The 22,835-nt window shown below is 29.1% G+C and overlaps 1 protein-coding gene across 2 annotated transcripts in view; it reads left to right on the top strand.

Annotated features, from left to right (window-relative positions):
- The window catches only part of LOC142332990 (transcription factor E2F5-like), a 101,322-nt gene extending 79,198 nt beyond the window's left edge, over positions 1-22,124 (top strand). The window contains exons 10-11 of one of the 2 annotated variants that reach the window (XR_012758470.1): positions 16,022-16,232; positions 19,397-22,124. Coding sequence is in view for 1 of the 2 variants with exons in the window: in XM_075379754.1 (XP_075235869.1) it covers positions 16,022-16,167 (146 nt within the window). In the remaining variant the exon portion in view is untranslated. Of the gene's footprint in view, positions 1-16,021; positions 17,661-19,396 lie in introns of those variants that run through there. The other variant, XM_075379754.1, reaches the window with a different exon arrangement.
- Positions 22,125-22,835: the final 711 nt, after the last annotated feature.

Genomic DNA, 22,835 nt, shown 5'->3' with positions numbered 1-22,835 from the left:
CTTTCTTTCTGCTGGTCAGATTGAGAATTTTAGAAGCTTAAACCTTTTTTGGACAACACAGACCATTTTGCAAAACCCCATGTGTAAATCGGTCCAGTAGTTTTTTGGTCTGTAGCAGACACACATACGAACATTACCTTATATATAAGAAGAAAGTCTGTTTGTATATTATTTGTTTTGTAAATATCTTGACACCGGTGAACCCAGCAGGTATAGTTTTTACAAAAAAATTTCTTTAACATAACTAATATATATTCTGAATATGAGCCAAATCGATCCATAAATAGTTTTTCAAATGTCTCAACCCCAGTTGCCTCTAGTGGGTCCATTTTTTTGCAAGAATATTTAATTTCACATACCTAATATAAATTCTGAAATCAGACCATAAGTACAATTTTTCAAAGTATCTCAACCTCAGCACCACCTAGCGGGTCCATACTAATTAAAATCTTCGCAGGCATGCGCACAACTCACCAAGGTTTCATCGCAATTGGATGAATGGTGTAGGAATGCATTCAGAATACAAACAAACATTCATTTTTATATATTTTGAAGATAATGGAATTATTTTAATCATGACTGAGGATGTGGGATCCCACAAAAGTACTTTCATGAAGAATTAGGGTAAGATATGCTTTAATGTACTAGGTGGTTTATTTAATATATATATATATATATTGTTTTAACTCTGTAACATTTTGACCACTGTATTAATGAAATTTAATATTTGAAATATAAACCACCAAAACACAGATTAAACATACTATAATGATTTCCAACAACTGGTTTTCTCGGTATCCTGCATCTTCTGTAGGTATCAAATTTTTTCCATATAGGCTTTCAGGGACCCACACAAATATCATTTCATGTAGTTTACTTTCTTTTTCTTCCAAAAGATCTTCATTCTTTTTTACTGTTTAGCTCTTCTTTGTTTGGTTCATTCTCCTCTGTTGAGTTGTTCTTTTCACCTACAGGAACTTTTTTTAATTGGACAATTTTTTTGATGTGGGTAGAACACTCTATAATGTTGAACTTTTTGAGCTCTTTTTTCATCTGTTAACATTTCTACCTTGACCTTTTTATTTTTAATTCCAAAGTTTATAAATCTGTTTGTTTAACCTTGATCACTTCTTTATATTTATTACATAAAAACTGATTCTTTTTAATGGTTTGTCTTTTTATTTTTTCTATATTAAAATGTTTTCTATTATCAAATTTTAAATAGTATTTTCTTTTGTTCTGTTGTCATTGCCATTTATTAGATTGTATTTTTATGTTGTTCATTAAATAATGATCTTCAAATGCAATCTGCTGGTTCATCATTTTAAATATTTGTTTATATTTATAAATATAATGTTTTGAAAATACTACATTTTAAAGATTAAATTTCTCCAGTACTGAAAACAAAATTACACTTGTGCTTATAATATTTAAAATTTGACAGCAGAAAAACGTTATAATTTAGGGAAAAAATGACAAAAAATAAGTTTTAATATAATAAATATAGAATTTAATACAAACTGAAGGTGCTGTATACCACAACTGATCATTGGAAATTAATATAAGTTTAACTTATCTAATTAATGTGTTTTGGTAGCTTATACTTCATATAATATTAAATATATACTTGTGTGTGTAATGATTTTCTTACAAATTACCATATTTGTTATTGTTGAACATTTATGTATTTATTTTACATTGCATTCTTATTGTATATTATTTTTAATTTTTTTTTTTATTATTATAACTAGAAATTCTATAAATTCCTTGTATATTAACCTAACAAGAAATTTCTGTAGGTATAATTTAAAAAGAAAAGAAAGTTAAAGTATTTTTCAATGTTCAGTTTACTCACGTCACAAATGGAAAGTATGTACTTTAAGAAACACTTCTCAGAACTGTGATGCAGTTCTTTAGTTGCGTTTCAGATAGTGTGTCAATGATGACAGTGATCTGGAAGCCTTAAAAAAGCCATGTAGCATAATTACTGACTTCTGTGTTTGTTGTATAACATGTTTTTGTCAAATTTTTGGTTTCTTTGTATAAGGTAAGTATGTTGTATAAATTTAACCAAATCAATATATTATACATACAAATCTGACTCTGATCATATATATCATTTTACCATCATACTCCTGAAAAGATCTAGAAACATATTTTCATATCTGCTTAGAAAGTGAGTAGTTTTTTACATACCAGTATGTTATTAATGGCGTTTGCATTTAAAAAATTAAACAATCAAAATACTCTGAAGTATACTTATTAATGAGTAAGTACACTTCATAAATAATGGAAAATCTACAATTTGTAGTTTAGATACTATTTCCTGGTAAATAAATATTTGATCATATATATTACATATGTTTTGTGTTTTTAATTAACCCATTCAGTGCATGTATTCTTTCAGCCTTTTGGTGAATCTTTTTTTTATCAAAATTACATTTGCATGTTTACAAAAACTTTTTACTTTGACAACTGCAGTAAAAGAAGTATATGATGATTTTTACAGAGTATGAAACCACCTTTTTCTTTTTTTTATAACATTCATAACAGTAATTCCAGTTGTAAATATTGCTTTCGTTAATATTGGAAAGTCACCTCTTGCCCAGAGTAGTTTTATCAATATTTGCAAAGTACAGATTGAGATGACTCAAGGAAAATGATAGGATTTTATATATTATTGTCTTGTTTAAAGTTAATAAAACGCTATTATATAATAAAATTTACTTGTATGTCAATGTTAAGTAATTATTTACAATCTAATAGAAAAGATACAATATATTACTATGACCTATAGATGAGTAAACCTCTTTTAACTGGGCCCAAGTTGCCTAACAACTGTTAATTTATTTCATAAAAATAATTGGTAGAAAAAACTTCAATACTGCAAATACTTTTTCTTTTAAGCAGTATTCCATTTTAATTCAACAAATGATCAGTATTTTCATCACTATTTTTGATTTTGATGATATTTGGTATATGATAACTAATCACCTAAGTGGCTTAGTAATTGACTATTTTCTAACTCACCAACAGGTAAAAACAGTCGTTTTCATCACTTTCCATGAGCTGTAGCAATGTTATTTTACATCATACAGAGGTCAAAAAGGGCTTTTTGGAAGCTTCATCGTAGTGTACTCAAAATTAATTTTGTTATGTAACCAAATCTAGTTATGTTTACAAATTGTTGCTTTTCAAATTTTGGGCCCAAAATAAATAATGAAGGGCTTAGAGTGACAGGCCTGTTTTTTTATCTTTTAACTTTAAGTACTAGTAGTACTTATAAAAAGAAATTGGACTCTTACAGTATCCTTCATTTAAAAAATGGCCACCAAATCATAAGATTTTGAAAATGTCTCGTATTTGGGGCTCAGAAATCACATGTGGGACAGGTGGCAAAAATCTGAAATGTTTACAGTAGTAAGTACTTTTTATGTACTTTAAAACCACATAAAATTTATTTTGTTACTCAAAGTGGTTGACTAATAATGAAGCCAACAAAACTGCTAAAAACACAATTCCTTCTAACCGTGAACAATTTATCCAAAAATACGGATGTATGTATTTTTTTTTTTCAGATTATAAACATTACAACTAAGCTCATTAGAATGAATAAATTGATAAATAATCAAAAACGGGATGATAAATATTAATTACAAAATGATAATTCAAATACATCCCAGTTCTTGCAGTAATCCGAGCATTTCATTAATGCCTGGACATTTTTCACACTGTGACACAGTATGCATGTTTCATTCTCTATATATCACATACAATGGTTGAAGGAGAATTTTATAATCAAATTTTACTTTAGAACAGATAACATGAGTTTTACATTTTGTTGGGTGACACACACATAGTTTGAGTGTGTGACACACACAGATTGATTCACCAACCAGAACACACAATTTATGTCTTAAATTTTGAAAAACCATTTTTCAGATTACGTTTTTCTTTGAAGGCTGTGTACAATTCTTTTAAGTTACATAAGTAAGCCTATTTTGAACATTAATTTCCTTCTCATCAGCTTCTCTTACAGAGACACAATCCTTCTTGCCTGGCACCATTCAGCTGTGCTCATCATTCTAGTAAAAATCTTGGACACATTTAATAAAATTTTCATCAATTATGTGACTGGGTTTCTTTTTGCCGATTTGTGGCAAAATTCCACTTGTTATAACAAATTTTTGGATTGACAGGCTAGATATTGACTAACACTAACCTCATTTTGAATTTTTGGAATGCTCCAGCTCTTTTTAATAAACTTCAAATATTAATTTTTTTCCTGGGTTGATGTAACTGTTTTCATTTTATCCTTTAATTTAATGATTATTTCTTCATATTCTCTACCTAAATCAGCATAATTTTATAGTAATAAACTGGTTTCTTCTGTAGAAATATATAAATCAAAGGAATCATTTAAATTACTGATAACTGACTTGGCTATTTTTGCAACTTTATTTTTTAAAATTGGTTCCTTTGCGCTGCTCGATAATTTTTGAACCTTAATGGGGGAAATGCCAGATGCTGAACAAACTTTATTCACCAACTCAACTATAACACATTGAGGATCAAATATATCTTGACATTCCGGTTTGCTTTATGTATCATCTTGTGGTTTTTGTATTTTGTTTATGCATTTTGTACACAGTGCTCTGCCTGGAATTAATTTTAAATTTGGATTGCTTGTTGAAAGTGTCAAAGATATTTCTTGATGAAATATCTTAATCGGTTTAGTGTGACAGCTAAATGGGCAAGAGCAACTTTTCCCATTAATACGAGGGTAAATCAAATATAAATAGGATTTTTTTTTGTTCCTGAACTTCTATGGTTGGTAGGACTGGGCTTGCGCTTCTAGTATACTTGGGTAAGGTCATTAGGTGTGGGGAGAGCTGGCCATTCCATGCTCCCAACCAATTTATCAGTAACGCTCACAATGTCAGAGCAACAGGTGCACCCCTCCACTGCATAATTACAAAATTCTGTGCTCGTGAAGGAGTTCAAATTCCGGAGATTGACTGCACAGTTCAGGGACCCAACATTGTCAAGGATTCTTATGTTTGCTTGGCATAAAGAGTTTAAGGAGGGATGAGAACGAGTGGAAAATCAGGAACATGATTGCCATCCTCAGACCAGCATTACAGACAAAAACATTTACGAGGTTTGAGACATCCTTGAAGATGATCGACAAGTGAGAGAACCGGAAATTGCAGAACAAGTCAGAATAAGTTTTCGCTAACAAGTGGTCATAACAAACAACCTTTTTTGTAAAGTTTATGCCAGATGGATCCCTGACCTTTTGACCGCAGATTAGAAGTTGGGATGTTTGGAGGTCTGCCAGAGGCTTACAGCAAGGTTTGCGAAAGAAGGTGATGCATATTTCAGTCAGATCATCACCTGCAACAAAACATGTGGGAATTCCCACATGTCAAAACAAGCCGGTAGGAAAGGGGAGGCAGCCCCAGTGAAAGCCAAGACTCGACTGTTAGCTGGCAAAGTTGTTTTAACCAGCAAAGCATTTTGTGCATTGATTTTTTGCATGAGCAACGCACAATCAATGCTGCTTACTACTCTGAGCTGTTGAACAATGTGAGGGCTGCATATTGCCGCAAAAGACGAGACCGATTCAAGAGGCTATCCTCCTCCATGCAACGCCAGGCCCCATAAGAAATGCAGTGGACTCAATTGGATCATCCTCCCTACAGCCCGGACCTATCCTTGCAATTTTCATTTGTTGAGGCCTCTTAATTAAGCTCTAGGAGGGCAACAGTTTGAAGATGACAAGGGCGTGGGGGGAATTATGTGCAATTGTCAGATACAATCAGCTTCATTTTAAAATGCTGCGATAAAACTCTTCCTTCTCGATGGAAAAAATGTAATTCTAAAGCAGGAAAGTATGTAGAAAAATAAATTATATTTGCCTTGTATTTTTCAATAAGTAGATTTTTTTAAAAATAAAATCTTGTATATATTTTATTTACCTTCATTTGAAAATATCCAAATATTCGGTTTTATGAAAAGTACAGATTTTTTTGTTTCAGTACATCCACTTCTTAAAGATGTCAATGTTATTTGGTATTCAGTAAACTCTAAAATATCATGCAATACTGAAGATCTGTAAGTCAATTTGTGACATACTGTTTCAGTGTGAATGCCAATTGAACACTCCATAATTAATTTTTATAAAATGCAAGGGTTCTACAATAACAATACAGTCAGTATAAATTATAAAATTACCAATTGCTTCTCGCTTTGTCTTATCCCAGTTTCTGCGCAGTTAAAATAAAAATTTCTCTGATAAGGTCACTGCTAATAAAATTACTTTATTAACAAGTATACATTACCTGATCATAGTATTAACAATATAACATATCACATTGAAATCAGAACAGTAACTGAGCCTTCTACAGTGTTTACATTCAGAATTACACAAACATTCATATCCATTTGTTTATTCATTTTCATGTTTAAACATGAATTTGTGTGTATGAGAATATAAGCTATCTTATTATAAACATATCAAAATATTTTGTATAGTAGGCCTACATTATTTTAAAAAATACATGCTGTGAATTTTTTGGATACAATATTCACGGCTAGAAGGAGCAGTGTTTTAGCAGTTGATGGCTTCATTACTCATTAACCCCTTTGAGTACAAAATAAATTTTATATGGTGTTAAACTACATAAAAAGTGCTTACTGCTGTAAATAGTTTAGATTTTTACCACTTGTCCCACATCTGGTTTTTAGGCTCCAAAAATGAGACATTTTCAAAATCTTTTGATTTGGCGATTTTTTAATGAAGGATACTGTAACAGTCCAATTTTTCATAAGTACTTCTAGTATCTAAGAATGTAAAAAACAAATCTGTTTACTCTAACCCCTTCATTATTTATTTTGGGTCCAAAATTTGAAAAAACATTTGTAAATGTAATTTCAGTAAACATTACAAGATTTGGTTATGTAACAAAATAAATTTTGAGTACACTAAGATAAAGTTCCATCTTTACCATTTTCAAAAAGCCCTTTCTGATTTCTGTTTGATATAGTATAAAAATGCTGCAGCTCATGGAAAAATTGACAAAAATGACTGTTTTTACCTGTTGGGAAGTTAGAGAATAATCTATTACAAGAAAAATTTTTTTTTTTAATATAAAAAAAAATATTTATTTTGCACTACAAAGTGGATATACCAAATATCATCAAAATCAAAAATAGTGATTGAAAATTTGTTGATTAAAATGGAATACCCTTAACTTCTTTATTTATAATTTAAAAATAATTTATTTTTTATTTATTTAAAATAAATTGTTATAAAGTAATATCTGTTATGTGCTTCATTGTTATAACTATTGAAATGTCAATTTTGTAATAATTGTATCGTGCATGTGTAATTATTTATTTCTTATTACTACTCTTATATTTTAATTATTTATTTTACTTTTTGTAATTTCTTTCAAAAATATTTAAATTGATTTATTTTTTAATTGTCAGTGTTTTAAAAAATATTTATAAAACAATTATTCTCATTTAAAAAGAATAAAAATTTCATGGATTTACATACATACACATACTGTGTGTACATAATGTTCCACAGAAGTTCTGTAACGTGTGTCGTTTGTAAATTATCTTAAAGCAAACCTGGCAATATGTTCTGGAACAGTTTCCAATATTTTGTTTTTTCACTCTTAGCCATAATAAATAAGTTTGTTTAAAAATTACATTATTTGTTTGGCTTATTTAATAATAAACCAAAACAAAAACAGTTAATTCATGATTTTTGCTTGTAAACGTGAAATCAATATCTGCTGTGAAACATTTTTTTATTTGCGTGAATTTTTTTAGTCTTTTTTTTTCATTTAATTATAAAAAATGGTTTAATATAAATGTTAATTAGGGGAAAGTGTTTGAAGGGTTATTTAAAATGTTATTTTAATATTATGTTCAGGTACATAATTTTTTTATGGTGTAAAAAACCATGAATCTGAAACATGAAAATTTTAGTAATTATTTTCAATAAAATGTTAAGAATGGGTTAATTTATCTTCAAAAATTTTAATTAAAACTGGGAACTAATCATAAACATTTGATTTTACTTTATGAAGTATTGATAATTTATCTTTGTAGAAGTAAATCTTTTATCCAGATACATTGGTTTTTGTATTATCTGTAAATTAAATTAGTAAAGGTATATGGGTAAAATAAAAGTAATACTAAATAAAGATGAACTATAAAACTTGTACCTTACCGTATGAAGTAACTTGATAACATAGACTGAGATATTTTCCTTTGTTGAATTTATTATTGGTGTGATGCACCAAATGATATCTCTATTAAACATCAAAAACAAAGACTCAACAAAAAATGTTATTGTTTATAAACGAAATGCCACAATGCCAGACAAGTAATAGCTTACAGTACATTATTATATGCGTGCCAAGATATAACTCATACATGTTGAATTCATATTTATCTGCTGCATAGTTTCGTGACAAGGATTAGTACTTTTTACTTCAATAACAGTTAATTCACAATGAGTAAAAAAAAAATTGCCTCCATAACACCATACATTTGTATATTTATATATATATATTTTATATACATAATCTTAGTGAAGCTATGTAATGTTTAATGCATATTTTTCCATGATTTCTAGAAATATTCTTCTGTTAAATTTCAGATCGCAACAAATATGCAGAAAAGAACATAATAGAAGGCAAATTTTTTCTGTTGATTTACTATTATAATTATTTCTTTTATCTTTGTTCCAATTAGATATCACTAAGAAATAGTTGTTGCCTTGTCATAAGATATTTCTCTGAAATAAGCTTATTCTTTGTATATATGTACATATAAATAATAATTGCCTAAATCTCAACTAGTGAAAAAATTACTATTAAGCCAAACATAGTTTGTGCTTAATTCTTCAATCAAACCGAGCTAATAAAAGTTTATTCAAAAAAAAATTGAATTAGTACAAAAAATAGGCGAGAGGAAGATAAGTTTAAAATTAATATTGTGTATTTCATTCGAATGAAATAACAATCTTGTGTTAAAATGTCCAGTTTTGAGGAGGCTGGTTTATTTTACAGATATCTCCTGTAAATGAGAATCCAGTTAAAAGATGTTGCATGTATCTAGATTGCTATTAGCATCTCAAAGTAAACTTGTCTTGAGGTCCTTGACAAGACAGAAAACTATTGGAAATGATAGATGACACTTTCTTAATTGCCATTTTTTTTCCTACCTTCCTTCCTTCCCTGTTATCAATTGTCAAAACTTTTCTTGAGCCAGTGTGTCCTTGGTCTTACGCGAAAGGAAGCCTGCTTGTAGACTAAATTTGAACTTTATTCTGCTCTTAAGTACAAAGTAATCCTGATGACTGTAGTGTCTCGTGTTTACTTCAGAAATGAAAATATTATTTTCTATTCAGAACAACTTTGTGATTATATACATTTTTTAATTGTATTTTGTTACTGAATGTTATGAATATACAAGTGGACAGTAAATAATTTTTCCAAAAAAAAAATAATAATAAAGTATAACGTATTCATTATATCTGGTGATCACTTCTTGATGGGCTGCATCAGGTATTAATGTGTTATTCAGATTTTCCACACTGTAACAAACTTTTATATATTTATTATTGAACATTCTGAATCAATGGCCAACTTATTTTCTATAAGTTAGAATCGTTTGATTCAGTTATAATCTGACTCTGTTTTTAAGATTTAATAAAAAAAAATTTAATCTTTTATCTTACATTATATCGGCATGTTGAAAAAGTTATTGCAAAAAATGTTAAAATCGGAAATAATATTGTGCCAAACAACATAGTTGTTTGGCACAATATTATTTCTTTGAGTTCTCAAAGAAATTACTGTAGAAGTTTTTAAAGTATAAAGGTAGTTTATCCACATGTTCAGTAAAATAAAGCCTTTAGAATTGTGGTAATTTTAGTAATATTAAAAGTGCTTTAAAATATTGTTGGTTATGGTTCTGATTTCAATATTATAATATTGTTTTAACTCTTATCTCTTTATAAAGTATATTCTATTGGAAACTTTTAATTTCTAAACAGGTTATGTAAACCCCTTCTCCACCATTCTTGCAAACTATTATCTGCCCTTAAGATTCTGCTTTCACTGAGTTTAGTAATCTGCTGCATTACAAAACTTGGTTATAAACATTCAATTTAATTCTTATATCCTAATTCTGCATTTGATCTTGACCACAAAAACCATTTTGTTATTCACTGTATGAATCTTACTTTTTTCCACTTCATGAAAAAGAATCGGGGCAGCCATTATCTTAAAAATTTTCATTTTTGAAAAAACTGTTGATAGTAAAACCTTGTTAATTCAGTCTGGTTTAGATCGATCATATGCTATTTCTAACAACAGTTTTAAGGGAAACTACCAATTATTACTATTGAATAAACTCATTTTAATAATTAAAAACTATAAACAAATTTTGGCTCCACGTACATGTTTGACTGCCATATCTAGGGTCAAGTAAATCTGCACTGAGATTAAACAAGTACTTGTTATTTAAATAACCCATTAAAAGGGCAGGTGCTGTAACTGAAAGCATAAACTGTGACATATATATGTATGTGGAAAATTTACTGATCCTGACCTAAGTTTGATTCTGCTGAATCTAGATTATCAGGTTTCCAATTTATTATTTTCTTTATATACTTTTTATTGTTTCCATTACTAAATAGAGTGAAAAAAATTTTTAATGGTGTACTGTTATAATAATGAGCACAATTGTGCTTATATGTTAATAGTAATTCTTTTTATTAGAAATAGAAACATTTAACCCATAGATGGACTGCTTCTGATTGGAACAGTTTATTGTTTTGTCTAGAACCATTACTATGTATTATATTAGCTTAAGTATAATCTTAATATAAATGAGAAAAGTAGTTTAGAGAAGGTAATAATGTAAGAATTTATTTTAAGATTTGTGTGAAGTATGTAAGTCCAGTTGACATGATGTCATTAAAAAATGTATATATTATATAATACAAGTAGTTTTTATAACATGAGACAAAGTTTTTATATACCTTGGTTATAATAGTCACCTGTTCATAATTAGAACTGAACCTTTTTTTTTTTGAAGTTGAAAAAGACTTGAAAATGAACTAGATGGAACTGAGATCTGAGATGTAAAAGGAAGTTTTCAAAGATTAAAATAAGAATTATTGTACATAGTCCTTGTAACAGTATGGACTTCATCAATTATAATTGCTACATCCCTGTTTTGAAAGCTTCACAGAGCATTTCTGCTACGATCATTGTTTCTAACTCCGTAAAATCACTTAGATCTTTATGTCCCCTGAAAGTAATTGACATTTATTGTTTTAGCTTTATATTGATGTATTACTCTTAAGGGTAAAAAAGCGTAAACATTTAAATGCTCAATAGTTCTCCCTGGGATGTCTGTGAAGTAGTGTTGGCGCTGCTAATAGTACAGTGATCTGAAGCAATACGTAACGGCGGTCCTGGAGGTTAAAAAAAAAATTGTACAGTGATGGGTATAGTGTATCCCATCAAAATTTCACCTAAATAAAAAAGAGTCACACTACCCTCAGAATACATGATAGTTGTAGTTTCTAAACTTTGATGATTGAATGGAAAACAAATTTTAAGATGAATTTTACATAAGCTCAAAGCTTATGCGGGAATAAGTAATTTTGGTAGTGTATGAAAATGTCATGCCTGATGGACTTCAGATGCTACCACTCAAGCTTATGTCTTCTACAAATTTTCACCTACATGAAAGTTGGAGTGATGACTTGCATAGCATTCAAAAAATGTATAATCAGATCAAACTTTCATACTACGAGAATTATTCGAATATAAACCAGAATTTGTTTACATAGTTTCCTTCAACAGAAATACATTTTCTCCACCGGATAGGTAGTTTCCTGATTCTCTCATCAAAACACAATATGGCTGCCCCAACAACCAACTGAGGTAATGTTCAACTGCAGCATCATCTTTGAATATTTCCCTTCCTAAAGCTTCTTTCAGCAAACCAAACATGTTTGTTAGGACTGTATATTGGGTATTCAAGAGATATCCAATGAATTTTACAGAGTCAAAGCTGGTGTATGTAGCAGTGCATTCTGAAAGAGGACATCGCAAGTCAATTGCCAGCATAGCTTGTTGCTATAAGCAGCTGTGGTGACGTCTTCCAACAACCAACAGAAGTATGCTGCATTTATCGTCCTTTGTTCATCCAGGAAATCAATCATTGAGTCACAAAACACAGTTGCTAGAACTTTTCTAGATGACAAGTATTTCTTGGCCTTGATCGGTGCTCCCTCACCATTTTTCCATTGCTTGTGCTTAATTTTTTGTGTAATGATAAACCCACGTTTTTGCCTCTTCTTCCTCAAAGCAATTCAGAAGCCGCTGACAGATGTCTTTCTGAACATTTCTCTGTGCCTCAATGAGAAGACATGGAACTCACCTTGTCAACATTTTGCTGTATCCAAGAGTGGCTGACAAACATTATATACACACTCCCAACACTTATGCAATTTCTGTTACGGTGAACTTTCATAAGGTCAACAAATGGCCTGAATGTGTCATCATTGATGCTGGTCCATGAAAGACGTTTGTGGCTTTAGTTCTCCACTTCATCAGAGCCACTTCAAAAATCTTTGGTCTAATCAAACACTTGCTTGGTGTCAAGTAAAAATTTCAGAGGATTTCACTCCTTTATTGGCAAAAAATCAGATTATAATTCATTGCACAACAGACGATACCTCCTGCTCAGACATTTTGCTACTTACTGAGAACATGGTCTACAGGCGTGGCTGGCTGGTTGCTCCCCTCCACACATATCTAACTAACTACCTGTAGCATCCTACCACATTCACTGCTGTTCCTCAGTCCATGCAGCAAAATTCCAGTTGATATTTCAGTGATCCTCATATCTTCTTTTTTCCAATTCTATACTCCTAACTCTGCAAAATCTCTGGTAATTCCATGGCAAAACACTAATTAAGTATTACTTTTAATCTTACATTCTGTTACCCTACCACTTTTCATGATGAATGTTTGTGTGGTCTACATTAAACAGTACAAAAGTAAAGTGATTAAATGGCCAATGTGTCCATAATGAGTTACTTACTTAAGCTGTTGTATTCTGATTCATCGTTTCTGATCACTTTTTATTAACATCTGGCCCTTAGTTATAACTTACTTTGAATCAAACTTTCAGATCTATGTGATTGATTATGAGAGATTTATCTTTTCCTTACAGATATCTCTATTCCTAATTAGACCTTTTGTGAGATTTGGCTAGTTTGTTTGTGATCTGTTAAAATCCCTTGCTTACTCATTTTTACTACTTAAAGCAATAAATCAATATAAAATTTGTTTGTTATTGATAACGGTGTAATCAGATGCTAATAATTTAAACTTTAAATCAAAGGCTGATACTGTTGTGTAGTAGGTGGTCATAGCCCCGCCATGAAAGTCCTGAGGAGTTTTCTACACTGTCACTGATGATTATTATTATTATGCCATTAGATAAGTATGGTTGCTTTGCCTAAAAAGTAGTATACCACTTTTGTATGATACTTTTTGTCTTGCTTCTGTCGCTGTACTATGTATTTCTAGTAATTGCACTGGACAACAAAATTTTGTCTTTTGTTACAAGAATGTTAGTAGCTGAATCTTATAGTATTTTTTATTTTTATTTCAAACATGCAAGTGGTTTTCTTTCTGTCAGGCATAGTTTTTTTTATAATTACCTTTTTTTTTGTAAGGAAAAATATTGTGATGGTAATATAACAATCTTACACATGCAATTTCTACATGTCTAAAATATGCTACTTTTGGATTTTCTAATGTAGTTTGTTGTAGGTTGATCTGTCTTGAGGTTCCAGCAGTAGTCAGCCAGCATTCTTGGGTTGCATTTTCCCTGGACAAAAACATTCTCCATGTTCATTCACAGCTCCAAGATTGGTAGGGGAAAAATTCAAATGGAATCTAAAAAGTGGATCTCAAGTGACATTTTGCATCCAGATGCTTTATATTTAAGAAGCTCAGTTATAAATTTTTTGTAATTATTCACCTTATGATTTCCAAGGAAGTTGTTTAGAACCTTATTAAAAGATTTCCACACAGCAACCTCTCAGTCATTCATTAGTTTTCTTATTTGAAGTTTAACAGATACTTTCTGTTGTGCATCACTTACATTAGGGAACGTTTTTAGAAAGTGAAATCCAGTCCCATGACAATCCATTGCTTTAACCAAAATTTTCATTGAAGCTAACTTAATGTGAAGTGGCAGAAGGTAAAATTTTTTCAGGTTTTACTAGTACTGAACTCACTATGTTCTACAGTCATTGTTTTTCTTTTTAACCACTCTTTTAACATGGCGATCCTTCCTATCTCTGCTGTCCCACTAACACAAGAAGCAAAAAAAATTAGTATACCCATGTTGTAAACCAAGCAACAGTGCCTATCACTTTCAGGTTAATCAAATATTTCTCATAGTGAATTATATCCAAAGTTTCATATCACTCGTACATGTGAGCTGCATGACCTAAAGAGATTCATGGGATATTTCCTACATGAAGGCTTGCTTTCAAACAACACTTTGAGAAATCTATAAAAATGTAAATTCCTATGCATAAATATGCGTAAATTCATCAGGATGGTGCATATGTCCCAAAGCTTCTACTAAAAATTCCACATCATTACAGTAAACTTAGTCATACTGAAAGAAGAAACATTCAAATTCACACTGCCTGTTAACAGAAAACACATATTTTTTATTGTGTTGTAAGAAATTCCATCCTTTCATTCATGATGTGAGAATTTCTGCTTCATTCTTTGATAAATTTAGATCATGAACGAGATCATTTAATTCTGACTGATTAATTAAGGTTGTTCAGTATTTGTAATTTCTGAGTCCTTTGTCCATCATTGATAAATCTGCACAACCTTCAACATCAACAGCTTCGTGTTCATCAAATTGGCATGTTTTTGGTAGTACTGAATCTGGAAACTGTGAACTGTCAGGCACCAGTCTTAGAGCAGAGGGAATATCAGAATATTTTCTAGTTAGCTGTCATCCTTGATATTTTCATTAACAGCAATCTGTAAAGTATCCTTTGATCCTTCAAACCATTAGAATTACAAATGTCACGAGATGAGATCCGTTCAACCAACCAGTTAACAGAGTTACACATGAATTACAGCAAGTGTGAGGAGCCCAGAACCTGTCCTGATCACCTACTTTGCATTCAAAATTTAATTCATATGATTTTTTTATCAGTGTAGTTATATTTCTCCTCTTAGACTTTCATGTTAGCCTCACCACAAATTATGCAGAAACTGTCTGGTTGGTAAATACAACTGCGTGGTATTTTAAATAAAAATTTACTGCAAAACACTGTAAACACTGAGTTCTATATTACCATACTTTATATGTACATTAATGCAGTTTATACAGGAAAAATAAATTCACAAATCAATAGGAAGAGTATCTGCACCACTAAGTGTAACACACACAACAGCTCACACTTGAGTGATATAGTTTATTGTTTACAGTATTACATCCAGCACAGAGTTACCAAAACAAAATTCATATACGCTGTGCAGTGGGTGATAGAAAGCAATATGACATGAATCATATGTATATCATTTGTAATCGTTTTAATTAATGTGTAAATAATTATAAAAATATTTATTTTTGCTGGCAATTTTTATAAACTAAAATAAATTGTAATGTTTAGCGACTTAACTGCTGCAATACATAATATATTGTAATTGCATTGTTCTTACAAAGGTACTTGCTGGAAAATAGGAAGAGCAGTTGCAAAAATCTTAGACCGATAGGGGAATTCTGACTTCATATTCAGAATCAGCACTCAAAAATACATAATATTCAGTAAAAATTAATCATGTAATGAAATCATTGTTTACCAACGTTATCATAATCTAATAGCTGAATTCAAATGTGGCTTTTTTCTTCTTTTTTGTTTTAACAGAAGGTGATGTGGGGATGGACATATCACAGGCCGAAACTCTACCTGATGAACCATTTTTGTTACTTGAACCGTTATCAGAATCTGATTACAGCTTCAGTTTGGATAATGAAGAAGGTTTAGCCGATTTGTTTGATTTTCAGTTCTGACTGCTGTTATTATCATCGGTGCTGCCAACATCTTTGTACTGCTACCACTTCATCATCACCATAAAGTATAAAACGTGATTTGTATAATTATTATATATATTTATATATATATATATATGTATTATATTTTGTCAGTTAAAATTATTACGGCATGACCTGCTCAAATCATGTCAAACAACTTATCTACTTATTATTATCACCATTCATTGATTGATCATTTCATTTTATTTTTTTATTGTTTTTAAATTAAAGCTTTATCAGTTGAAAACTAATTTTGTTTACTATAGTGTCTAAAATAAAAGTAATTATTAATCGGTTCAGAAGGATTATGGATTTACTATTAAATATCAATGTCTTATCTGGCTGTCAGGATCTATTTATCTATTTAATACTGTGTTCATATGCAACTGCAAATATTTTTTATTCTTGACATTCCAAGTTTTTCATTCTTTGTTATGTAAATCAACATTATTCAATATTAAACATATATAAATGGTAATAAACAACTTTATTTTTATTGATAAATTTATAATGTATAGTGGAATTTCCATATTTTATAACCTCTGAGACTAATGGGGAAAACTGAGTTTAGTGTCTATGAGTAGTCGATCAGTAATGTGCACTGGGTAGTACATCTAAATGATGTAAATGTTAGTAATTTAATTTTATTATGATCTTGTAAAACTTAATCGGTAAAACTGTATTTTAGTCTAATTTCTTTTGCATTAAAGTTGATTTACTTTTTTTGGTAAATTTGTAAATGCATATTAATTTAATCTACTCTGCTTCTTTTTGTTTCCTACTTTCATATAATTTATATTTTTCCCGGTCAAAACTAACAGCGTTTCACCATGTTTTCCTCATAAATTAAAAATGTTTATTTTAATTATAAATGACAATTTTTTTCCCCCTTAATATGTCTTATTATAATTCTTTAGTTCTCTATTAACATGCATACCTTTGAAAACAAATTGTATCATTTAATGAATGAGAATTTGAAAGAAGGCATTTTACAAGTAATTTGGCCAATTTTTAATATGCTTTAAAACAGCATGTACATATGTACATTAAGCCCAAATGAAATAGACCATATATACTAGTATAGAGTAAAAAATCAGATGGGTTAGAGATGAGTTTGTAATGAAGTATGGTTAGTAGGCTTCTCTTCAAAAGCAAGTGCATGGAATAGCTGTCTAAGAATCTGTTGATGTTGTAATTGTGTATAATGTGTGAATACAAGAAGTTCAGTAAACATTTGTATGATATAAATGATATAATAATGTATTGGTTGACCTTAAACCAAAAATAATAAAGAATAAGAAATATTTTATTAAAAAATAACGGTTATTTGATGGACATGTAAAACTAAGCTGATAGTATTTCTTTTAGAAGATGTAATGCGTTTCTGGTATGGTTTCATACTTTTGATAAACAAAAGCATTTCATTAAAAATTTAATTTTTAATTAAATTTTATATCTATCACAATTTCATAAAATTTGTTCTACTGTAAAAGAGTATCACTCTTTTTTCTTTTTACACATCTGCATTAAAAGTGATATAATATTACAATTTTTTTTCCCAAGGAAAAATTTATATAATTAAATTACTAAAACTGATTTTTGTTATTTTCTTTCTTCTTGTCTTATATAAATTTAAGATTGCTTATCATTATAAGAATGAGTAAAACAACTTTTTTTTTTCATTCTACCAAAAAAAAATCATGTAATTTTTCCCAGCTTACATGTGCAGTTGAAATGTATAATTAAAATAATAATTTCCATCTATGTTTAATTAGCAATTAATAAATTGTTTATTATAAATTTGCACCTCATCAACTGTCTTATGAAAACAAACACTAAAACCATTATCTTTGCTAGAATTACCATTAATTTGCTAGATTTTGCTTAACGCATCTTTTATAAAAATCATTTCTAATTAAATAACAGAGATAAATGAAATATTTATGATAAATTTTACAACGGTTAAGCAAACAGTTGGAATTTTCTCTGTTTAATGCATTTTTGAGGGGATTTAATCCATAATTGTATATTAAACAAAAAATTTATAAACCGATTCTAGATTAAAATTAGTAATTATGTTGAGATACTTTATTTTGTTTCTTTATATTATTTTGTTCCAGTTTTCTTTCTGGCTTTCATACATGTAAAGCGCGTGAGGTGTAAAAAGTACTAGCAATTCATATGCCTTGATTTCATTTGCAGGACACAGTTTCTTCTTTAAAATTTCAGAAAAAGATAAGTCAAAGGACAAATTTTTTAACCATTTGTTATCACAACTGAGCAGTGACATTTTACCAAATCGGATATTCTTGTGTTTAAGAAATTATTACAGAACCTTTCTCACAATCAGTGAACTTCCTGATCGACTCAATAATTTAGATGAATAAAAAAAGATCTAACATTAGCAACCTGCTAAAAATGAAGAGTGAAAAAAGTCTCTCCCTTTCTCACTCTTTCTACATGTGTGTGTGAAAATGATTACTGTATCACATCTGCAAATTTACTTCGCACTTCATTTAGTTGATGATGAAAAAAATTTGACTTTTAAAATGATATTCAGCTCATAATCTCTTTTATACAAAATTAACAAAATCAGGAAAATGGAAGATATTTATTAAATGAAATATTGTGTAAAAGATAAATGCAGTACACAAATAATTGAGTGTAAGGCACATTTAATTACGTGATTTTTACAATTCCTGTGTTTACATATTTAACAGATAATTCATAATGGCATTAAGCTGAATTCTGTTGTTGCTTTTATTCATGATACAATAAATTGTCTTCAAACATAGAAGCAAAAATTCAGTCAAACATCCTTATAAAATTGCTGTGTAAAATTAATCTATTGATTATTGAAAGATAATAATTTTAGAGTTTAATCTTATTTAACATAAATGAATTCTGCATATGAACTTTTCCCTTTTAGCTTTTGTGACTTCCCCAAATTTTCATCCTGCTGCTTTTTTTTTAACACTATTAATAATCCTACCTTGATATGATACTTGAGGATCAGGGAGCCTTTTTATTTAATATGTTTTAATTTTTTTTGTTTATTTATATGACGATGATTGTTATTTAGTAACAATAATAATGATGATTGTGACAATAATTTTTTAATATTCATTAATTATTAACTTATTCTATCAGTTAATAATATTATTGAATTATATTTGTTCATCACACCTAGTTTTTATTTATCATTCAGGAAGAATTTCTTGTGGCCAAAGCTTTTACTGTTTCTGGAGTAACCTTGAAATGTCATTGGATAGGAGTACTAGATGGTGTGTTGGTAAGTTCAGTTAGAAATGTCAAAATAGTTCTATCGGTAAAGTCGTGTCAAATATCAGGAGATAGTAGAACTGATACCAATTGCCATCAAGGGGAAAATGTAAAGAAAGTTTTAAAAACTAAAGTCCCTCCACTCCTGTAATATCCCTATAAGTAACTGTACTTAGTACAATTACTTATAATAATGAGATCATTATAAGTGCATATCATTGCCATCTTCCATTAGTTTCTTTTGTTATTAAATTAAAACGTAACTACTTTTGCACAAGTAATAAAACCAGTAGACATATCTTACACAGAAATCAGATATAAAAACTAACTCATTTTTTAGAAATGATCAATCACTGATATGTAATTATAATATATTCAGATTATTCCACACGTTTTATAATTTTTAATTTTAATGTTATTAGAGAAAACAGACATTATTTATAACGCTTATAAATTATAATTAAATAATATAAATTTAATTTAATAATTAAGCATAGATATAGTTTATACATAATAATTATAGAATTTTAAACTAATGTACAAATGTTCTTAAAGAATTGTTAACGGATGCATGTGTATTGCTATTGTTATGTATGTGTGTGTTTGTATATATATGTGTGTGTGTGTTCACCATAGTTAAAATTATAAGAAAATAAATACAGTAGATGTTCATTAGTTTATCATCATCATAGGCCATTGATTTTAAACTTTGAAAACATATGTAGTTTTACCTCTCTAATAATTATTAGCTTTCACTGTTCAAGGTTGGAAATTTCTTTTTACCATTTTTGGCCCTGTAAGATAGCTTATTTTATTTAAATGATGTTTTATAGACTTCCATAAACTACTCGTTTTTCTTATATTATCATTATTTTCTCTGCTCTTTCTGCCTACATTCATTACTGCTTCAAGCATAAATGATGACCACCTCCTGAAATGATTTTAGTAATCGTTACAAGACTATCGATCGATGATAAATTATTTCATAGATTTATTATCCCCAGCCCTACATATTAATCTGAGAACAAAAAATAATTGAACTTTATTTTTGCATCAGTCTTACTTATTATACGGTCATTCCAAGAGAAGTTACGTTCAGTATAACTTTTAAGAGCTTTACTACTAATAATAATACTGCGCATAGTATTATTTTCTACATTGACAATATAATTGTCTTGTTTGTTAAATTTACTTTTGAATAGTCATAAAGTTGATTTATTTTTATTTATTATTAAATTTTGCTAAATGAGATGTTGAATACACCTCAGCTGCTGGTGTGAAACTGGTAAATTGCTTTTCATAGTGCTCGGTATCGTTCAGAAGCATTTCGCTTAATTTTCTTCAGTATTTTTTATTTGCTTATTTATTTATGTTTTGAAGTAGAAAAAAGGTTTAAAAAGCATGATGAAGGAATTTATTATAAGTTTGTTAATCAAAATTCAACAGGAACAACAATAAAAATTTCATAAATAGAGATATCAGCTGCTTTAGTTTGTGCTTTCACACAAAACAATATTGTTGTAATCATGACATTAATAATTTAATACTTACATTAATTCATTAATACTTTAAATTAATAGATTTAATTGTAATGCTTAATATTTTTAACCGTTACAATTATTTAATGCTCAAATAACTATTTTGCTCTAAGCGCTTAGATTTTTGTTTGTTTTAATTTAAGCTTTTTGTTTTAATGTTTAGATATATTTAAATTTTACATTTAAATCAGTTATGGAAAGTATAAGAAAGGAAACATGCTGCTTTGTCCATATGATTGATTGTTACAGAGAATAACAATACGTTGGACTAGATTATGTACATCGAGTAGTTACAAATGATTACAGTTTCCAATTCCACTATCCAGTCTAAAAATTCTGCACCCAAACCATAATGAAAGATCATTTGTTACAGTTTTACATATAAGTATTGTTTTGTGCCAATTCACATACTTGATCAGTTGACATTGATATTGATCATATGTAAAAGAAAAAATATATAGATTTCCCTTAACAAAAGTAGGTTTTTATATAATTGTACAGTTCATTCATTAATGAGTGTGTTAATCTTGGTTATTTGCAAATTTTATTTATCCTTCATTGTCCATCTCTTTGAAACAACTGGGACTCATGTCAAACTGTTATCATTGAGTGTTGGTTTGCCATTTGAATTAATTAGGTTGGTTATCGGATGATTAAATGTCAGAAGTTAAGTCTGTACGTTTTAAAAGACTTCACTCATATACTTATTAAAATTGCATTCTGTAAGCATTAATCGACTATTAATTTAAAAAATATCTACCAAATGAATAAATGAGATATGTCTCTTCAATCGGTATGGTGTTGATAATTTTCCTTTCTGTATGGCACTAGAATTCCACTAAAAGTATTTTAGCAGTTTGTAATAGTCACAATTAGTCACTCTGAATTATTTCATCTGTATATTTTTCAAACCATTATGATGCAACCCATTAAATAGTAAATTAGTGATTATCTTTTTTGAATGTGGTTGTTAAATTACTTTCGTACTAGTATTCTGCGATTTGTTTGTATGAACCTGAAGTAAAATCCTGATGGTGAACTAATGAACTTTTACTGTAAATAATAAATAAAAAAAATTTCTTCAGTACACACAAATACATATATTATACTATTATGGTGCGTGTGCAAGAATTGTAATTTATTTTTACTTTATTATTATTATTAAATTATTGTAGTAATGTTTCATTTTTATAAAAATAAATTTGTTATTTTTTAATAATATAATAATTACACGAAAGGTGGTAATATAAGTGCGATGTTAATACAAGCAAAAAGACAAAAATATGATAAACATTTTATAATGAATTTATTGTGTACAGTAGTTATATTAAAACGCATTCGTGTGAAGCCATTGTGCCTAGTTTGTTATTATTAATGTTATTATTTTTCATTGTACAGTTTATGTTTTTATTACATTATATATCTTTTTATTATTAATTATCACATTTATGTCATCTAAGGCAATATGAGGTAGATGGCTTTATTTTAATCGTTTTTCCCACTGGTTTCTTATAGACTGGTCCTGCATTCTGTTCCTGGTAGAGGTCTGGCATTTTACCAAGATTAAAAAGCACAGCGAGTTTAATTTGAAATTTATATATTGTAATATTTATTTTGTGAACACCTTCTGTGATATGAAAGACTCAGTAATTTTTGTCTTATGTAAAGTTTATACTATTGTGTTCATCGCTAGAGATCTTTTTTTACAACTTTTATTTGATGTTACAGCAGGGTGAATAAATTTACATAAGCGCCACTCCTACACTGTATTGTTGTTCAGTTCAATAAATCAAGGCTGTGTTTGGTCCTTTGTGTGAGATATATACT

Source organism: Lycorma delicatula, chromosome 12 (genome assembly GCF_047948215.1).
Source record: "Lycorma delicatula isolate Av1 chromosome 12, ASM4794821v1, whole genome shotgun sequence".
Lineage (NCBI taxonomy): Eukaryota > Metazoa > Arthropoda > Insecta > Hemiptera > Fulgoridae > Lycorma > Lycorma delicatula.
Note: the sequence above shows the minus strand (reverse complement) of the source record. Positions and strands in the feature narration are given on the sequence as shown.